Consider the following 22,303-nt stretch of genomic DNA (forward strand, 5'->3'; position numbering starts at 1 on the left):
ACGGCGAAATGCGGGGCCCCCGGAGTCGCGCGCACATGGCGCGCAGAGGACTGAATGTTGACTCTGATGCTGGATTACCCTAGCCGGAAGAAACAAAGCCTCCGGCGGCAGCTCTGAGCCTCAGTCCAGACCGCCCCGAACTCCAGGTCTGGGCCAGTCCCTGGGGACCCAGGCTCGGGCAGGGGGAGACGGAGCTGTGAGGTGGAGTCCTGGGAGCGCGGCGAAAGGCCGAGCCCCCAGAGTCGCGCACACTGTGCGCAGAGGACAGTCTGTTGACTCTGATCCTGGACTCCCCTAGTGGGAGGGAGAAAGAAAGCTCCAGACTGGAGGAACGCCACGAGGAGCAGGAGCCCCTGCCGGACACCGGCCAGCCGGGCGCCAGCAAGGAGCCGGGCGACGGGGCCCCCAGTGGGGGGGGTGCCCCTGAGCCTTCGACTGCTGAGCGCTGGCAACAACGGAGCCAAGGACGGGGGCTGCTTCCTGGGCGGCGCCGACCCCGGCAACAGGCTGGAGCAGCGCGGGAGCCCGCGGAGAACAAAGGGGTGCCACAGGCCAACCTGCTGAGCTCCCAGGACAAGGAGGAAGAAACCAAAGAAGTTCTCAATGTGAAGAAATCAAGTGAGAGCAAATGATAGTAAAATTACTTAAGAAAGAATACAAAGAAGATCTTGAAAAATCAAAGACTAAGTCAGAACTCAACGCACCAGCCAACATTGCAACATAAATGCGTTTTGTTTTTTTTTTAAAAAAGAAAAAAAAAAGGAGAAAAAAGGGACAGAATGTTGGAACAGCGGCGACCAGGCCTAGAGTGGCCAGGCACAAGGCAGTGGCAGCTGGGCCCGGAGCAGCAGTGGCCAGGCCCCAGAGCAGCAGCTGTCAGAACAAGAGCATCAACGGCCAGCACTGGAGCAGCCAGACCTGGGGCAGTGGCAGCCAGGCCTGAGGCAGAGGCGGCCAAGCCCAGGGTGGCCAGTCCAGGAACACCCAGACACGGAGTGGCTGGGCCCGGAGAAGCCCGGTCCAGAGCAGCCGGGTTGGGAGCAGCCAGGCCCAGAACAGCAGTAGCCAAGCACGGAGCATCCAGGCTGGGAGCGGCCAGGCTCGGAGCAGCCGGGTCGGGTGTGGCCAGGCCCGGAGCAGCGGCGGCCAGGCTGGGAGCGGCCAGGCCCGGAGAAGCTGGGTCTGGTGTGGCCAGGCCTGGAGCAGCGGCTACCAGGCTAGGAGCGGCCAGGCCCGGAGCAGCAGCTGCCAGGCTGGGAGCAGCCAGGTCCGGAGCAGCCGGGTCTGGTGTGGCCAGGCCCGGAGCAGCGGCTGCCAGGCTGGGAGCGGCCAGGCCCAGAGCAACAGCTGCCAGGCTGGGAGCGGCCAGGCCCAGAGCAGCTGGGTCTGGTGCAGCCAGGCCCGGAGCAGCAACTGCCAGGCTGGGAGCGGCCAGGCCCGGAGCAGCCGGGTCTGGTGCGGCCAGGCCCGGAGCAGCGGCTGCCAGGCTGGGAGCGGCCAGGCCCAGAGCAACAGCTGCCAGGCTGGGAGCGGCCAGGCCCAGAGCAGCTGGGTCTGGTGCAGCCAGGCCCGGAGCAGCAACTGCCAGGCTGGGAGCGGCCAGGCCCGGAGCAGCCGGGTCTGGTGCGGCCAGGCCCGGAGCAGCAGCTGCCAGGCTGGGAGCGGCCAGGCCCGGAGCAGCCGGGTCTGGTGCGGCCAGGCCAGGAGCAGCGGCTGCCAGGCTGGGAGCAGCCAGGTCCGGAGCAGCGGCTGCCAGGCTGGGAGTGGCCAGGCCCGGAGCAGCCGGGTCTGGTGCGGCCAGGCCAGGAGCAGTGGCTGCCAGGCTGGGAGCGGCCAGGCCCGGAGCAGCGGCTGCCAGGCTGGGATCGGCCAGGCCCGGAGCAGCCGGGTCTGGTGCGGCCAGGCCCGGAGCAGTGGCTGCCAGGCTGGGAGTGGCCAGGCCAGGAGCAGTGGCTGCCAGGCTGGGAGCGGCCAGGCCCGGAGCAGCGGCTGCCAGGCTGGGAGCGGCCAGGCCCGGAGCAGCCGGGTCTGGTGCGGCCAGGCCTGGAGCAGCGGCCGCCAGGCTGGGAGCGGCCAGGCCTGGAGCAGCCGGGTCTGGTGCGGCCAGGCCCGGAGCAGCAGCTGCCAGGCTGGGAGCGGCCAGGCCCGGAGCAGCCGGGTCTGGTGCGGCCAGGCCAGGAGCAGCGGCTGCCAGGCTGGGAGCGGCCAGGCCCGGAGCAGCAGCTGCCAGGCTGGGAGCGGCCAGGCCTGGAGCAGCCGGGTCTGGTGCGGCCAGGCCAGGAGCAGCGGCTGCCAGGCTGGGAGCGGCCAGGCCCGGAGCAGCCGGGTCTGGTGCGGCCAGGCCAGGAGCAGTGGCTGCCAGGCTGGGAGCAGCCAGGCCCGGAGCAGCGGCTGACAGGCTGGGAGCGGCCAGGCCTGGAGCGGCTGGGACCGGAGCAACCGGTCCCAGAGCAGCCGGGTCGGGTGCGGCCAGGCCTGTAGCAGCAACAGCCAAGTCCAGAGCAACTAGGTCGGGAGCGGCAGTGACCAGACCCGGAGCAGCTGGTTGTGGAACGAACCAGAGCAACAGAGGCCAGGCCCGGAGCAGTCAGGCCCGAAACAGCTTGCTCCTCGCCTGTACCTGCCCACGGCTGCCTCTCAGACATGGCTGGAAACTTTTGCAGGAACTTGAGGGTCTGCTGAATCAAGTAATGAAGGCTTAGATCTGGATGTGTTGAGTTAGTATAGCGCTGGGGTGTTGATCTGTGAGTGCCTTGGGTGGGGCCTGGATGAGGCTGGTTGACCTATTTGAAAATGTCTTTTGTGTGAAGTGTATCATTGGGCATGTGGAGGTATTATTGATATGAGAAAATGCTAAGTAACAGATTTACTATCTGAAAAGGGATTTACTATCGGGGAAAGGGAGGGAGGAAGAGACTGAATATAAACTGTGCACCTATGGATGAGGACAATGGGGGATGGGGAGGGGGCAGAGGGTGGGGTGGGAACCTGGTGGAGGGAGGAAGAAATGAGGAACCTTTGTAATAATATGAACAATAAAGATTGATTTTAAAAAAAAAAAAAAAAGAAAAGAAAAATAAAATAATGCTAGGTCTCTCATTCAGGAATAACCTTGAGGTAACACTGTGGTGATTCTGGGAAGCATCATTCGAGGCACTCACAAGCCCAGAGTGGAGAGACTTTTATATCAAGGGCCCCCACTATATACACTGCTTTTCTCTAATTTGTTATTTCTACAAAAATTTGTCTCACGGGCACTCTCCCACTCAATAAATACTGTGTTTAAGCACCCAATATAGTGGATATTTATATTTCATCTCATTTGCCACATTTATAAATTGTGTCAGATAACCCTCTACATAGATCTCTAAAAGAAACCCCTAGAAATGAACCTGTTAAGTCAAAGTGTATGCATATTTTAAATTGGAATGCATGCTGATAAACTGCCCAGTAGAAAAGTTTACCAGTTTATATTATCGCCAGTCTATAAGGGCATATGCTCTCCCACAATGTCAATACTGGCTTTTGTTAACCTTTTTAAAAATATTTATTCATCTAATAGAGTAAAAAGTGACCTCACTTTTATTTGCATCACTCGGATTCTTCCTGAAATTAAACATATTTTTACTTAAAAAAAAAAAAAAAAAAAAAAAAAAAGTTTGAACAGTGCTGGTTTATTGTAAGATTCCTAAGAACTTTTAACAAGAAAATATGCATTGTGACTGTCCAAGGTAGTGATGGAATATGCAAAAAGTTTGATTTTCCTTACATGAATTAGTGCTATAGAACTTATTTTGGAAAATAGTCCTGTAGATCAGTGAATTCCAAATCCCAGGTAATAGAGAATGGCTGCAGAATCACTTGGTAAAATTATTAAAATAATGATTCACAAACCACAAACTAGACTATTAGGGGGACAAGAAAACTCACTAAAACAAACAAAAACCCAAGTGATTCTAATGCAATCCTGTTTGGGACTAGAAGCTATGTAGGTAGATCATAATGTAATAAAATAATTGATACTATTTGAAAGGCCACATCAATACCAGCCAATTTGAAAGTCTACCAAGTAAAAGACTTCCATATATGTATACATTTTATGAAAGATAGGTGCTGATATGCTGGAAGTTGTGGCAAATTCAAATCTACCAATATAACTGATGACTACTTTGTCATTTCAAGGATGTACTAAGTTCATTTCCAACAAATAATTTGCTGTGATTCACAACCTTTTCTACTTATGTGTTACCGCATGTCAATCTTCTTCTCTGGCCTGAGTCAATGACCAGAACTATTTTGTTAAACAGGGAGTATCATTCACATAAATGGTTTCTCCAAGATAGATAGACCTTTTCTTTTCTTTATATGACATATTTTAAGGTGTCAGGAATATAAACCCCTTCTTGAGGGAAAACTTTGAAAAATGTATTTACTTATACCTTCGTGCACCCAGAGCTGTGCCATGCAATGGCCTGGTAAGTGATACCTTTCAGTGCTTAAAAGAAGTACCTGCTTACTGTTATTAATGATTACTCAGCTTCCTACCGTGCTCTTTAGTTATCTTGTTTCTTTCCTTACAAAACCTTGTGGGTCAATTGCTTCCATTCAATAAGAATTACTGAGCTTTTCATGTGTTAACACAGTGAAAAATATAATTTTTAGGGAGATGTCAAGACTCCTGCTCTCAAAGAACTGATACCCTATTTGAAAATAAAATATAAATTACATAAAGGAACAAGCAAAAGTGATTTTGAAGATATAATGTTAGTTAGAGCAAATTAGTATGGCAGGACTTTAGACATACTAAGAAGAGCTAACCCCTACTTTAAATAAGTCAGTCAGAGGAAGACAAATAACATATGATTCCACTTACAAGTGGAATCTAAATAACAAAGATAAATGAACAAACAAAATAAAAACAGACTCATCGATGCAGAGAACAGACTGATGGCTGCCAGAGGGGAGAGGAGTTGGGGGACTGGGTGAAAGGGTGAAGAGGGTAAGAAGCAGATTGGCCCTAACCAGTTTGGCTCAGTGGATAGAGCGTTGGCCTGCAGACTGAAAGGTCCCAGGTTCGATCCGGTCAAGGGCATATACCTTGGTTGTGGGCACATCCCCGGTAGGGGGTGTGCAAGAGGCAGCTGGTCGATGATTCTCTCTCATCAATGTTTCTAACTTTCTATCCCTCTCTCTTCCTCTCTGTGAAAAATCAATAAAATATATATTTTTAAAAAATCAATAATATATACATAAAAGAAGCACAGGTTGGAAGTTGTAAGGTACAGCATAGGGAATATACTCAATAATATTGTAATAACTATGTATGGTGCCAGGTGGGTACTGGAACTATCAGGGGGAACTCTATATAGAGTATATTATAGGCTAACCACTAAGCTGTTCACCTAAAACTGATACAAAATAACATGGAATGTAAACTCTAATTGAAAAGTAAAATTAAATAAATAAATAAAAGAGTTAACACTTAACTGAGCAATTTAATTTTTCTTCAACCCTTGGGATAGGTTACTACTTATTAGCTCCATTTTTCAGATGAGGAAAACTGAGACCAGGAGAAGTTAAGTAACTTGCCCAAGCAATAAGTGGTGAACTGGGACTCAAACTCCATATTGGTTTAGCTCGATGGACCACTCTTTTTCACCATCACATTTTACTGTTTGAAAAGACAATCCCACAAAGCAATGAGGACAAATGTCAAAGCTCAGATAGAAAAATGACTACTTCCCATAAAGCTGGGCTCACTAGTTCTACTGCCCAGTAGAAAAGGACTCACGAGACACAGGTAATCACCATAACTCAGTAATGTTATTTTCCTACAATACTTACCTCTTTGATCCGCTTAACCAAAGCATTCTGATCAAAAGCAACGGCCTCTGCACACTGATGGAGGTGATCCTGATATCGGAGGCAGAGCTGCAACACCTGCTGAGAATCCAATTTCTCCAATTTGGCATTTGTAGGGGAAGTCTGGCCACTCAATAGCCCTTCAAAGCAGAAAAAAAGAATGAAATCAAATGAAATGAAAGTTACTGTTAATAAGCTGATGAATAAAGTAGCTCAATAGTAAGTTTACTAAAGACTGGGTAAGAGACCTAAATTTAATGGTGCATCTTTTGTTATATACTAATGACAATCACAGCAACTATCATTTATGGAGCATCTACTATGTGCCAAGCATTGGCCAGTGCTTCCTGTGCATTATTATATACTCTTAATCACCACGGAAAACAAAGTATTGTTAGCCCCAATTTACAGATGAGGAGTCCAAGACACAGAGAGGTTAAGTAACCTCCCTAAAGTCACAGAGCTAGTGAGTGGCTTCTCCAAGACAAAACTCCTGACCTTACGGCACCATTTCAAAATATCAGGAATATAAATCCCTTCTTGATTGAAAACTCTGGAAGATGTATTTACTAAATTCCTTTTAATAATTCAAACGGTTGTCTGAGAAACTGAAAAAAAAAAGAAGTAAAATGGATAAGGAAGTTGTTAGGAGGAGATGCAAAATGAAAAAATTTAAAAAGTGAACAGAGTATCAGCTGACACAACCATAAACCTCATTCTTCACGTTTTCTTCCAACAAAAGTTTAGTTGTCGCCCTGACCAGTTTAGCTCAGTGGATGGAGCGTCGGCCTGCGGACTGAAGGGTCCTGGGTTCGATTCCGGTCAAGGGCATGTACCTTGGTTGCATGCACATTCCCAGTAGGGGGTGTGCGGGAGGCAGCTGATCGATGTTTCTAACTCTCTATTCCTCTCCCTTCCTCTCTGTAAAAAATCAATAAAATATATTAAAAAAAAAAAAAAAAAGTTTAGTTGTCTAATTACTAAATTCTCTTGCATTTGCATAGGACATTCTATTTTCAAAGCTTTTCATATAGAATTATCTCACTTTTCTTTAAAATATATTTAGAACAGGGCAATTATTAGCAATTATAGAAGAGATCAATAAAAGAGGCTAACTGACTTGCCCATGGTCACACAGCAAAATCCTGACTAGAATGCAAGTCCACCAACTTTTGCCAAACGCATTCTGGTAATAACTCATTTTTTTGTTGTTAGGATTCCATTATCTTTTCAAAAGTTATTTAAGGACCCCAAAGAGCTGTGGTTTATGTAGTTTATACCAATATTCACCAATTAAAAATTAAGCCGAGAACACTCTTAAATATTTATTAAATCATTTAAAAATAACAATAACTTCATTGAATGTTAACAAAAAAACACACACCCATATTTTAAGAAAAAAGAATTCTATTTTCCAAAACAAAAAAGTGAGAAAAATGGCACTTGTTTATATTTTTCTACGTCTTTTTAATGTCTGGCTTAATAGAATACAGCTGGAGTTTTGTATCCACTTCTATGTTCAATTTGTTGCTCTTTCACATCACGTCACCTCTGGAAAACTCTATTGCACACTTGTAAGAGAATGAGAGTAATTAGCAAATGTCTAAATATTACTGTGAAAACTCCCCAGGAGGGTCCCAGGAACCTCAGGGATTCCCCCTACCACACTCTGAGAAGCACCATGCTAGATCATGCTCTACCTTATCTGAGAGCCAATGATACAGCAAGAGGTACACAAAAATAAACATGTCTACAGGGTACATGCTGGGCATGATGAGGGTGAACCTACCCATAGCAAAGGTCATCTTGGGAACCTTTCCCCATTCCTGCCTCCAACCACCAATGTCAAGCCTTCACTGGTTCTGAGGTATGGGAGCCCAAGCCAGTGTTCCTTAGCCCAAGATAGGCTGTAAAATGAGCTACCCAGTTGGGTAGTCCCAATGAATCCTTGGGAGTGCCAGTCACTGCTCTCAGATCTTCACCTGGCCTGACAGAGCAGAGCGCAGAGTTGAACCTGAGGCTCTGTCTCGCTCCCCAACCCCCCAACTGCCAGCACTAGGTCCCTCAGCTGTTCCACTGCTGATCCTAACACCAAGAGCCCAGTTACTCCAGTGGACCTGTCTCTACATAGCAGTTTTTGGTGAAGCTGGTAGTTGCAAAAATGGGAATTTATTTTTCAATTGTACAGGATCTTGTGAATCTATTTACCCAGTCTCCCCCTGAAGGTAAAATCTTGAAAAGCTACAATATAATATCACAACCAGGATATTGACAATGATACAATCTACTGATCTTATTCAGATGTCTCAATTTTACTTACATTCATTTGTGTATGTGTGAGTGCGTGTGCTGACGCACCAGTGTCTTTAGTTCTATACAATTTTTTCACACATAGGTTCATGTGTTCACCATCATCATCAGATACTGAGCCATTCCATCACACAAGGGTTTCTTGTGTTGCTTCTTATAACCACATCTACCTCTCTCTCATCCATAATGACATCCACCTCTCTCTCATCCTTGCCTGGGGGGCATCCTCAACCCCAGCAAACACTAATCTGTTCACTATTTCTAAAACTTTGTCATTTGAAATATGTTTTATACATGGAATAATATAATATGTAACCTTTGGGGACTGACTTTTTTCACCTAACAAAATATATTAGAGATTCATCCAATACATATTGTCGATAGCTTGTTCCTTTCTATTTTTGAGTAGTACTCTATGGCATGTATGTACCAGAGCTTGTTTAACCATTCACTCACTGAAGGACATTTGAGTTGTTTCCAGTTTAGGGCTGTTACAAAACTACTATAAACAGCTGTGTACAGGTTTATGTGTAAACATATGTTTTCATATCTCTGGTATGAATGCCCAAGAGAGCAATTTCTGCATTGTATGGTAACTGCATGTTTAGTTTTACAAGAAACTGCCAAACAGTTTTCTAAAGTGCCTCTAATCAAGAAGATGGGATTTTTTTTTTCAGAACACTGAAATCTCCTAATATAAATACCAATTATCTCCTATAACTGACAAAGAACACAGTCCCAGAAACAGAATTGGGAGGGAAGATACCAAAAGCATTTTGCTGTCAATCCAAGAATGAAGTAGGAAAAGAGTGAGGACACACCATGGAAAGAGGAATGATTTTGTGCCATCAATAGGAGGCCAGGACAATGCAGAGGCCAGAAGGGAAACAATGATAAATTCAACCGTATAAAAATCAAGATTCCCCATGGCAAAAACAGGTTAAAAAGTACACCAAAATACTGGGAAGAATATTTGCAACTCAATCACAAATGGTAAGCTTCCTCTTACATGTAGAGCTCCCAGAATTGGCAAACAAAAAAATCAGCCAAAGATAGACAAAGGACATGAAAAAGCATTTCACAGAAAAGGATATACCAATGCCTCAACTATAAGAAAAGATGTATAACCTTATTCATCATAAGACAAATAGAAATTAAAACTTTATTGCTAGCCCATTTTTCACCCACCAAATTGGTAAAAGTCCAAAAGTATGATAAAAACTCCGTAGGTGGAACTATGAGGAAACAGGCATGGCTGATTCACGTGTAAGTCATTAACACCTCCATAGAGGAAAACTTGGCATGGATATCAAAATTACAAATGCATAAAGCCTTTATAGAATAATTTCACTACTAGGAATTTACATGTATATCAGCATGCATGTTAAATGATTTAAAAATATATAAGATTATTCATTGCAACAGTGATTATAATTGCAACATATGAACAAACATCTCAATGTCCATCAATGGGGAATTTGTTAATTAAACCATGATGCAGCTATAAGTAAGAATATGTGACCGTAGAAAAGAATAAGGAAGCTCTGTATGTATTCATATAGAAAAATCTCCATAGGATATTAAGTAATAAGAGAAAGGTATATAAGATAATGTATTGAGCATGCTACTAGCTCCGTTTCCCAACTGTCTATTCTTGTCATTTAAGTTTCTTTATGTAAATATAAGTGAATATATATATATATATATATATATATATATATATATTTTATTTTATTGTTCCTCCCCTTTTAAAAATTACAGACATCATGAATTTCATTCCTAACACACCATTCTTCCATATATTTACGGCTAGTCTCCCATGTTAAATAAACTTTTCTAAATCATGTCTTCCTCACTATGCTAGGGAACAGGGCCATTGCCCTCCATTTTCTAATTCTTCTTTAGCTTAAAACAGTGATGATGTACACAAAGTAGATGTTTATTGAGTTAAGAACCTGATTTAATAGATTCCATATATTAAGAGTTGGTTTTGCAACTGGAGACATTTCCCAAGGCCCCGTTGAAACCACTTTGTTTGTACAGGAATAGAGTGGGCTCCAGGGAAGGGCGAGGACCAAGTCCGGCTATTACACAGGTCAGCAAACTGCCATGTGCACCCACCTCAAAGTGTTGAGGGGAAAAAATCATCAGTTAGAAATTTGGAAAATATTTTGCTGAGCAATCTTTTTCTTTCTGAAATGTTGGGTAGGGGAAAAATGTTTTTCTGAAATATAGTCAAAAGCCATATGGGTATTAACCTGGGTTTTTACCCAACTGAATTCCTTGACTTTTAGTGGCTTAGTCACTTACAGGACTAGAAATGAGTATTATGAGTAGTGGGGCCCATATGAGAAACAGTATTATAAGTTCCATTTCCCACCACAGAATACAGAAAGCAGAATCTGTGTAACTTTGTGAAAGTGTAATTAAGCAACAGATTACGAGAAAAGAAAACCCCTTTAAAACTAATAAGGGATTTTTAAAAAACATACATTGAGTGGTCAGATTATTATGATCTCTGAATCCATAATAATCAAGGCTAATATGCAAATTGTCCCCTCGACCAGGAGTTCGACCAGCAGGCAGGCCGGCCAACTGTCCATGTCCCTTCTCCCCCTGGCCAGACTGGCCGGACCTCACCCATGCACAAATTCATGCACTGGGCCTCACACACACACCCACACCCACACACCCACACACTGAGTGGCCAGACTATTATGCATTCAGAGATCATAATAATCTGGCCACTCAGTGTATATATCTTTGATTTCAGAGGAGAAGGGAAGGGGGAGAAAGATGGAAACATCAGTAATGAGAGAGAACCACTGATCAGCTGCCTCCAGCATGGCCCCCAGTGGGGATCGAGCTGAAACCCAGGCATAATTCTGGAAATGGAATTGTGACCTCCTGGTTCTTAGGTTCATGCACAACCACTGGGCCACACCAGCAAGGCTAATAAGGAATTTTTTTACTCAGTTGTTCATGGTATATTTCAAAGATTTTTTTAAAAGAAGCACAGAAACCCGTGTATTCTTTAAATCTAGTTCTCAAAGGCATCCCCTCCACTCATCTTAAAAAAAGGGGAAAGTCTAAAATCATCTGCTCAACTTGGGCAGGAACTTATGATATGTGTTAGTGCTCACTTCCTTTGGGGCATTTAGAAAGGGTGCCCTCCATGACTGGTTCCCTTAGGGACTGGTAACTCTATTTAGTCACATCAGAGGAGCAACAATCTCACCTGAGAGAAGGAACCATTCAGAATGGTTATCATTATTGTTTTGGTTAAACTATTTGGGAGAAGAAACTACAAGTAGAGACAAGCCCATTATAACATGCCAACTCACTAAATGTTTTGTGTGGATAAAAACAATGCTCCCAGGATCTTCCTCCTAACAGTTTCCTAAAACCTGGCTGATGTATTGTAGTTCTGGAGCACACTTGGTTAAAAGTTCATTTATGGGATTTACCAGAGCTTCGTTTTTGACATTCTTCTCTCTCTCCAGTTACCTGGTAAGATCCTTGACTAAAGAAATCATGTCTTTAGAAACCAAGATGGTAGCATAGGGTAGACACCTGAATGCAGCCTACCATAACAAATTCGAATTTAGAGTTGGAAAACAGGGGAAACATTGCCTTGAAGCACTGGGCGGCTAGCTGAGAGGAGGCTCTGCCATCTGAGAAGGAGAGAGAAGGCGTGCCGACCCTCAGAAACTGTGAAGGTACAGAGAATGGTGCACACGAAAAGGCGCTGGCTTACTCCCGGCGCGCAGAGAGTGTGGACAGCTAATGCGCTGCTGGCTTTCTTGTTCGAGAGGAAAACAGAATCACTCTATTGCTCTGATAGACGGCTCCAGTCAGGGAGAGGCCAGACTGTCAGGCAGCAGGCAGAGATCTCTTGGAGGTGTGTGAAGCCAGGGGCCATTACTGCGGGACTTGGGGAGGAGCCACTTGGGGAGGAGCCGACGGGAAAACAAAGCTTGTCAGCATCACCCTGAGACTCTGCTCCATCCAAGCTGAGCACAGAAGCTCTCCCAGAGGCTGGCTTTCTCTAAGCAGGGACTGGCTGGAATCCAAAGCTTGTCTGCACCTTTACCAAAGAGGTGCACAAGTCTGCAACCAATCTGGTGAGACTCACCACGAACAGGACTTTTCTAAGGCGAGACTGACAGGGAACCAAAGATTGCCTGCAGCCACCCCGAGACTCCGCCCATTCCAAGCGGAGTACAGAAGCCTTCCTAACTGAGACACTGTTGATCCTCACAGCCAATTGGCTTGGAGATCAACACTTCCCAGTGATAAGCAAGGCTTAACAACAAGACTGCACACATAGCCCACAAAGGGCTACACCAAGACTGTCCGCCGCAGGTAACTGGGAAGGCTGTGCTACTGGGCTCTACCAGAACACCTAACACACAAAACTATTCCATCAAATCAGGAAAGCAACTAAAATGCAGACAAGAGGAAGGACACAAAGGAAGGAGATGGAGGAAAAGAAAAGAATGGACATTGAGTTCAAAACCACTGTTATAAGGCTTTTTTCAATAATATCCTAAAAAAGGCCGATAAAATAAATGAGACCTAGGAGGATATGAAAAGGGATCAACTAGAAATAATAAGGGATCAACTAGAAATAAAAAGGAATCAACTAGGAATAAAGAAAACATTGTCTGAAATAAAAAATATTACAGAGTCCTAAAAACAGACTGGAAGATCTCAAGAATCAAGACAAAGATTTAGAACACAAAGAGCCAGAGGACACTCCTCCACAGAAGCAAGAAGATAAGAGAATCCAGAAAGTTGAAGATAGTGTAAGAAACCTCTGGGACAATTTCAAGCGAATCAACATCAGAATTATGGGGATCCCAGAAGAAGAGAGAGAGCAAGATACCGAAAACATACTGAAAGAAATAGTGACAGAAAACTTCCCCCACCTGGTGAAAGAAATAGACCTACAAGTCCAGGAACCCCGCAGAACCCCAAACCAAAGGAATCCAAAGAGGACCACACCAAGACACATCATAATTAAAATCCCAAGAGCAAAAGACAAAGAGAGAATATTAAAAGCAGCAAGAGAAAAGCAGGTAGTTACCTATAAAGGAGCACCCATATGACTGTCAGCTGATTTCTCAACAGAAACCATGCAGGCCAGACGGGAATGGCAAGCAAGAAATATTCAAGATAATGAATAGCAAGAACCTACAGCCAAAAATACTCTACCCAGCAAAGCTATTACTCAGAATCAAAGGCCAGATAAAGAGCTTCACAAATAAAAAAAAAGCTAAAGAAGTTCATCACTGCCAAACCAGAATTATATGAATTGCTGAAGGGGGTTATTTAGGAAGAGGAAAAAGATAAAGATAAAAATTATGAACAACAAATACGTAATTATCAACAAGTGAAACTAAAAACCAAGGGAATTAAAAAATCTGATGAATAATATTAACTGGTGAATATAATAAAATCAGAGGTATGGAAGGGGAGTGGACTGACAATTCTCGGGGGGAAAGGGGAGTGGGGGTGAGGGAAGAGACTGAACAAAAACTGTACACCTATGGATGAGGACAATGGGCGATGGGGGAAGGACAGAGGGTGGGGTGGGAACCTGGTGGAGGAGAGCAATGGTGGGGGGGAGGAATATTTGTAATAATATGAACAATAAAGATTTATATTAAAAAAAATAGAATTTTCTGCGACTCAAAAAAAAAAAAGAAAAAGAAATCATGTCTTTTTATTTCTGAAAGACCCAAGGCATATAGTGCCTTATGAGCGAATACAAAGTAGATATCCACAGATATCTGCTATTTCATATACTGAGGAATGCTTGTATTTGAATAGAGTTCTGCAAACACACAGTTGGTGCCCCCTTGGGCCTTGCTAAAGGTCTCTAAATTCTGAAGGCTCAAGTGCCTGGTTACTCCATTCCATTTCCTGCAAGCAAAGTTCTGATTTAAATTTATCGCCAGAGCAAGACACACATTCTCTTCATATCTCTCCAAAGAAATGAACTCATTCCCGCATCTAAAGTAAATTTACGTCACCCATATATGAAGATATGGACTCTTCTGGTGCAAATCACTTGACTGCAGCCTTTTGAAAATTCAGCAAAGGCAATTACGTGGAACTACAAGATAAAAGTGATACCAAAGGTCAACAAAACCAAGGATTAAACTTTGTCCCTTTCCCTAGCAACTATGTCAAAATGTACACACCATATATCCATCCCATCATCACTTCGTCAAAATGTGACTGATCTAGCATAATTAAATCATATATTCAGTAATTCCACGCCTTGGTTCCTTGAACCCTGATCTCAAGTTCACTGAGATAACGTATCTGAATCCCAGTGTGACCATAAACACAAAGATCCTATCACCGGGCTATCAGAGCTGGTTTCCACATTCCAAGTCCATCAAGCATGTGCGTCACTGCCTTTGTTGTAGGAGATACTCGAGTTATAAAAATTCAAACTTTTCCCACTATCCCTAAAGCACACAGCTGTGAAAACATCCTCCTTTATGAAACACATCAGTTGATAATATTCAGGAAAAAAATTATGTAATTATTTGTTACTCTTTTCTCATTCTGTGCTTTAGTTTCTCCAGAAACAGGAAAGAGCACCACAGGGAACAAGGGAGAGATGGGCGATCATAGAAGAAAATTGTTGGTGTCCAAAACCAAGGGAGAGGAGCTGGGATTGTTAAAGAGAAGCAAGCAGAAGCAATATACTTCCAATCATGACACACACACACACACTACCAATGTGATACACTGAGTAACCCAACGATTTTCAATCAGTGTGCCAACAAGAATTTTTAAAACATGCAATACCTGACTATTTAGTCAGGAGCACTGACCTCTTTTCCCTTAGATTGTCAAATAAAAACATGACAACAACTAACACAACACTAGCCATCTGGTGTGAATGCCCTGTGTTGAACCATAAATATATAGGTCACATAATAGAACTGCATCTTATTGGTCATATCACATAATAAGGTTGCATCCAATTGGTTAATTCTACATACCAGAAATTCTTTTTTTAAAAATATATTTTATTGATTTTTTACAGAGAGGAAGGGAGAGGGATAGAGAGCTAGAAACATCGATAAGAGAGAAACACCGATCAGCTGCCTCCTGCGCACCCCCTACTGGGGATGTGCCCGCAACTAAGGTACATGCCCTTGACTGGAATCGAACCTGGGATCTTTCAGTTCACAGGCCGATGCTCTATCCACTAAGCCAAACCGGCCAGAAATTCTTTATACAACTATAGGCACCTGATTCCCCTTCTCCCCCCCCCCGGCCCCCCCCCCGCCCTAGAGAAAGGGAGAGAGAGATAGAAACATCAATGATGAGAGGGAATCCTTGATCGGCTACTTCTTGCATGAGGATCGAGCCTGCAACCCAGATATGTGCCCTTGACGGAATCAAACTTGGAACCTTCCGTCCTCAGGCTGACACTTTATCAACTGAGCCAGACCAGCTAGGGCGGCACCTGATTTTTTTTTTTTTAAAGTTGATTTGGTGCAAAAAGAGTAGATACTTACTATTTTTTTTTAATTAGTAAAAATTATACCAATTTTTCTATCAGATTGGCAAAAAATATATTTTTGGTGTGCTGTAGAATTTTATTAATTAGTTTATGTGTGCCATGAGATAAAAAAGGTTGAAAAATCACTGGGGTAACCCAAAGACACAAACATTTTTAGAAAAGAAATAGGTCTGATTTTATGACACTAATATAAGTAAATTAGGGAGACAGACTTATAAACTGGTTAAATATGCAGGTTTTAGAATTAGACCTGGATATAAATGCTGTCTCTACCTGCAGAGCCATGTGATAGGAAAGGTCTTTAAACCTATCTGAACTTCGGCATCACACCCTGCCAATGAGGAAAATTTATACACAGGTTAAAGGAGATAATATAAAACCTTTGTTCTAAAAAAAACAAAGGAGGAAGGAGGAAGAAGGGAGAAAAAGGAGAAAGAGGAGGAAAGACTGGAAGAAAGAAAGAAGGATAAAGGAGGTTGTTATCATATATTATTAGTGGAAAAGTGGGATTATATATACCAAAACCATTGCCTACATGCAATTTCTAAGAAAAAATAATAGAATGAGTAGTACATAAAAGCACTCTGGAACTTTTCTGTCTACCAAGTATTAAAATATGTGGAAAGTTTTACTATTCAACCTATGTTCACATATATAATTTTCACTATAAAGACAAGATGAAGCTAAATTATACCTTGGAAGGAAACAAAAACTAAAAGTAGGTCAAACAAATATGTGTTTTCATGTTAATTGTAATTGAAACTAGTAGGTAAATATATAAAGGTGAAATATTTCAAAATTATTTTTAGGAAGCTGTTCATTAAAAAACAAATTAAACAATAAGTGAAAGTTATAGCAAATCAAATTTAGGCTTAAGTGAAGGCACCACGACTAATCAAAGCTATCCAATAAAAGAGCAGATTTCCTTGTATGACAGTGAGCTGCTTGGGATTATATATTCAGCAAGTCATGGCTAGAAGTCTATCTATTTGATGAGATACTCTACTAAATACATTACAGAACTCTACAGGAAGTAAATTGTATGATAAAACTTAAAAGTCCCTTCCAATTATAAAATATATAATATTTGAACACTACAATGAACAGCTAACTCTCTGGTATCAATATTTGGGTAGAGTTCACCCTATTTAATACTCATCCTATTTAATAAAGAGGAAATATGCTAATTGACCATCCTGCCCTCACAAAGAAGGCGGCACCCATTAGCCAATAAGGAGGGAATATTCTAATTGACTGCCATGCCCTCAAAGATGGCGGCACCCATAGCCACAAGATAGTGGCACCCAGTCCCTCAGCCCCATGGGGGCGGCAGGTGAGCAGCAAAGCCAGGCCCACCCCCAGGTGGGTCTGGCCATGTTGCATATCTGCCTCCAAGGTCCCCCAGTCCTCTTAGCCCCCAAGCCACCCAGGGCCTGGCCCAAGGCACAGGCAAGCCTCAGATGGCAGCTGTCTAGTCTCCCAGGACTGCTTGAGGATCTGGCCAAGGCTTGTGCTGCTGGCAGTAGCGGCAGCAGAGGTGTGATGGGGGTGTTGCCCTCCCCTGATTGCCGGGTTGCCTCTTGTCCCTGAGGGTTCCCAGATTGTAAGAGGGGGCAGGCCAGGCTGAGGAACAACCCCCCTCTAGTGCATGAATTTTCATGCACCAGGCCTCTAGTCTCTCTCTCTCTCTCTCTCTCTCTCTCTCTCTCTCTCTCTCTCTCTATATATATATATATATATATATATATATATATATATATATATATATATAAGCCTAAGTGGGGCAGACACTCAACACAGAGTGGAAACCACAGGCATGAAAACATGAAACAGACAGATGAATCTCAGATGGAAGGGACGAGGGGGGAGGACAGGAAGAGATTAACCAAAGATGCTATATATGCATACTAGAGGCCTGGTGCATGGATTCATGCACTGGTAGGGTCCCCTGGCCTGAGGGGATCAGGCCGAAGCAAGCTCTCTGACATCCACTGAGGGGTCCCAGATTGCGAGAGGGCACAGGCCAGACCCCTCCGGTGCATGAATCTGTGCACTGGGCCTCTAGTTCCTAATGAAAAAAGAATATCAAATTCAGTTAAGAGACAGACTTGTCACTCAATTCAAACATGTGAGAAACTGAGTTAATGGAAATCATGACCCTTAAAACCAATTTTCTTCTCTCTTGACTGCAATTTTTTCCTCCTTGGTTGCCTTGACTATAATCTATTCATTCTAATTCCATAAATATTTACTGAACTCTTCTAGAAATCTATCCAAAAGAAACAAACTGAAACTCAAAAGATTTATATACCAAGATTGTTTACTCCAGTATTATTTTAGTATCAAAAACATCCTCCAAGAGGAAAATGATTATATAACTAAGCAACTATAACACATTTATTCAAAAAAATGTTATGCAGTTTTTAACATGGTGTTTTCAAATAATATCCATTGATATAAGAAATGCAACACTATAATTTTAAGTGAAATGTGATATAAAAGATAAATTCAGCATGATTCTAACTGTAAAGTACATGTATTCATATATGTGCTTAACCTAGAAGAAAATATATAGCAAAATGTTAACAATGACTATGTCTAGGTGATGAAAATTTTAATATCTTTTTTTAAAACTCTGCTTTCCAAATTATCTAAAATAATTGCATCATCACTCTGTGATCATAAAAAACACACATTATTTTAAAAAATATATATGAGCAAGAAAAGCTATGTTATAGACATCTTGGATTTATAACTCTGAAAGTTAAAACAATTTATTTAAAAGGAGGAAGCCTGGTATAATAAAAATAAGTTTGCACATGACCCTACATTTGAGATAGTTGCTAAGCACGGTGCTGTCCTCAAATTAATCAGTAAACAAAGAACAGCTGGGACAATATCCAGTTTTATTGCGGGTGTAGAATAGCAAGATGCTGTTCTACATCATGTATATATCAGCATGAGCACTCTGAAGAGTAATTTGACTGTATCTAATAAAACTGAAAATATGTGTCCCTTACTATACAGCCTCTTATTTCTAGTTACATACCCTAGAGAAAAACTCTCATACATGTGCACAAAAAGACATATATAAGCATGCCCACTGCCAGTTGCTTAATAGTGAAAAAGTTGAAACAACTCAAACATTAACAGAACACTGATTAAATAATTGTCAAATATTCATTCAATGGAATACTATACAACAGTAAAAATTGATAAATTAAAAAAATAAAAGCCAAAAAAGTTACAGAAATATATAAAAGATAGATACAGTAGAATACAGTTTATATAAAATCTAACACATAAAAGAATGTTAGATATTGTTGAGAGATACAAAAATATCTCGGTAAAAAGTAAAGCCATGAAAAAAAATTCATGGGCATGATGAACAACAATCAGATCAATGATTACCTGCAGAGAGGAAGGGAGAAAAAATATTAGGGAAGGTTGGTTATAAAAGCATGGCAAGAGGGTGTTAAGGGTATTTAAAATGTTTTTCTCCTAGGGTTAAAAAAAAAAAAAAAAAAAAAAAAGATCTTAAGCAAATATGGCTAAATATTAAAATCTGACAGAATGGGTAAATGAAGATTTGGGTGTTTTGTTATTTTTGCTTATATGCTGAAATATTCCAAATGAAAAAATAAATTTACATAGCAGCTGGCACTCTCTACTGAGGGCAAGGCTCTATCCATGGCAATAATTCTTAAACTATTTTGGGTCTGAGATCTCTTTGCAAACCTTATGGAAACTATGGTTTTGCTTTCCACTGACTTTATTACACTGCCGCCACTCCACCCTCAGCCACCTTAGGAGACATTCAGGAAAACTATCCTCTCTCTTTAGCTAGTGGTTTACCAAGGTGATTTCTACTGATGCTAAGATTTAGCAAAACTAGACAATCAGTGAGGGAGCGATGCACTGGCTGCTCAGAAAGACAGCCTGTGTCAAAAACAAGACTTTCACTGCAGAAAGACTGCCAGGCTGTCTGACAACTAGTGAGAAGGTTTAAGACAAAAGGCCAGTGAAACACATGCAACTGAATGTCAACACTAATTAAGAAGGTTTGGGAAACTTTAAAAGAAATGTTCTCATACTTACTTAAGACTTAGTACAAAACCGATGTGTCTGCTAACCTGTGACTGATAATGAAGATGAGTGAGATTTTTGTTCCTATGTCTTAAAACTTTCCTCTACTTGTACATCTTATATAATAACACTGAATTTGGCTCATTTTATACTAATATTTATGCTTCATTTTTTTCCCAAGAAAACTGTATTATTTTTCAGAAACTCCAGGTGAACAGAAAAATATACTTTTAGTGAGTGACTCAGTTAATGAAGTCTGAGGAAAATGGCTATTAAGACCAACAAGCCAGAATGAAAGCAAAGATGACTCTATTTAAAAACCAACAAACCAAAAAAAAAAAAAAATCCAACAAACAAACAAACTGATTCTACACCTAAGTTGTTAAGTATCTAGAAGGACACAGGGTCTTTTGAAGGCGATGCTTAAAAAATCAAACATACAAAAGGACAGTAAATACTATTAACTCAATATTCCATGTGAAGGTCTTCAACTGATTTAATTATCTCAGACAAGGTTTCCTCCTGGAAGTCCACTAAATTGTCCCAGAAATACTAACATTGTAAGCTTAACAATGCCATGTAAAATTCCCAGCTTCTTTGCCATCACCTTTCATTCCCTCTGAGGCTGCCATCTTTATAGACCAATCCAAATCTTTTCTTCACACACGCCTCTTCCCCCTATCCCTGTCCTGTGAGTCCCTTTACCGTATCACCTACCCTGTCTCTCAGAACAAAAGGAACCACCCACAGAACTGGAGATCTGTGGGAGCAGTAAAGGGCTAGTTAAGAAGCTACTTCCACCTCACCCTTTTCTTTCCTGGCAAGGTCCTTCCCTGCCATCCATCTTTCCAAACTGCTTTTTCCCCAACAGTATTTTTTTTTTTTTTTTTTAATGAAATCTACTAGAAGCCTGGTTCATGGATTCATGCACTGGTGAGGACCCTTGGCGTGGCCTGTAGGGATCAGGCCGAAACTAGCAGTCCACTGCTGCCTGCCACTCCTGCTCATCCTAGCCCCACTGCGCCTGACACTGCCGCTGGGTAGGCTCACTGCAGCTCCGCTGTGGTCTCCAGGCTGCAGTGGCCAGCTGTGAGCCCTGTGTCTGGCACCCGTAAGTCAGCTGAGCGGCTGTGGGAGTGCACTGACCATTAGGGGGCAGTTGCTGCATTGAGCATCTGCCCCCTGGTGGTCAGTGCACATCATAGTGACCGGTTGACCAATCCAAGGGTTGACCAGTTGAACGGTCGCTTAGGCTTTTATATAGAGAGATTCTAAATGAAAGCTATAAATGCACAACTTCCTAAACCCTTTATGCAAAACAAACGGTAAAGAAACAGTGCTGCTTGATAATATTGTGAAGCACACATTGTTCTGCTCCCTTTTTCGAGAGGGGTTAGAAGAATGGGGGCCTCTCTGGCTGTCAGAAACAGGGGACACTAGTGATATGCAGTGGAAAGGGATGCTACTCATCCCCCAACATGGTAGTCCCCATGCAATGAAAATGATCTCTCCAAAATGCCCCTATCCACTCCGACACTACTGTTATGTATCAATGGACCACAGACATTCACTGAGCCAGTTAACTCCAGCTAATTTCAATAAATAACTGGCTAACCTTGACATTTCCTAGCCTTGAGGAAAATGCAAAGTTGGCTCTCAGGTTGCCCAAATTCCCAATGTCGTATGAAATTAGAGGGAGGCAAGTGATGACACTCCCCCACCCCACAACCCACGCAGTATTACCTTCTGGTGTTTGAAAATCCTGAATTAAAACGACTGAGTATGGTACCACTATGTTTTAGAGACTTCAGTCATACTTGATGCAGCGCTCAGTTGAGCCAAGACAGCTACAGGGGCCATCCTTCCCTGAAAAGGCGGTTACATAACCCTCCACAGGGATCAGTCCACAGGGCCTGGGAGGGAGTGTGGGAGGAGCCTGGTAAACATCTCTCCCCTTCATCAGTTCATGTTCCAACTCAGATTCCTCCTGACAAAACAAACATGGCTTTTGTATCACAGTAATTAATTCTTTTGCAGTAAACAACTCATTCTCACATTTCTTCTCCTGCTCATCTCCCCCCATAATTCTTTATCCTTTGCCTGCAATCCCTCCCCCCCACCATATTGCACTATTTGTATGGGGGGAAATTGAGTTGCTTCTTGCCAAGTGTGACATCAGCTCATTCTTATTTAGTGATGTCCAGCAAGAACTTGCTTTCCCAAAACGTTTGCTAGTGTTGAAGCAACAGATTACGAACTGCATTTTGTTTTTCCTGTCTCTTGTCTTTGATGCGTTAGTGTATCTTCTGAAACAAATGATGTAACGCCTCATTTCTATGACCCAAGGCATTACACATGCATGTATAAAAGATCTTTTCAAACAGCTTCAGGAAGACAAAGGATTGCCTCTTTTACTAAAAAGAAAAAGATAACATGGTAACAGTTAATTTGACATTTAAAGCTTCCTGAGAGAGATAGCTCTCAGTAACAAGA

General features: G+C 42.5%; 1 protein-coding gene across 3 annotated transcripts in view; it reads right to left on the reverse strand.

The window, feature by feature from the left end:
• The window catches only part of BORCS5 (BLOC-1 related complex subunit 5), a 71,137-nt gene that overhangs the window by 26,097 nt on the left and 22,737 nt on the right, over positions 1–22,303 (reverse strand). For all 3 annotated transcript variants that reach the window (XM_084877666.1, XM_084877664.1, XM_084877665.1), the window contains exon 3: positions 5,845–6,002. In XM_084877666.1, the coding sequence (XP_084733792.1) occupies positions 5,845–6,002 (158 nt within the window). The remainder of the gene's footprint in view (positions 1–5,844; positions 6,003–22,303) is intronic.

Source organism: Pipistrellus hanaki (genome assembly GCF_964339955.1).
Source record: "Pipistrellus hanaki genome assembly, chromosome: 3".
In the NCBI taxonomy this organism is placed as follows: Eukaryota; Metazoa; Chordata; class Mammalia; order Chiroptera; family Vespertilionidae; genus Pipistrellus; species Pipistrellus hanaki.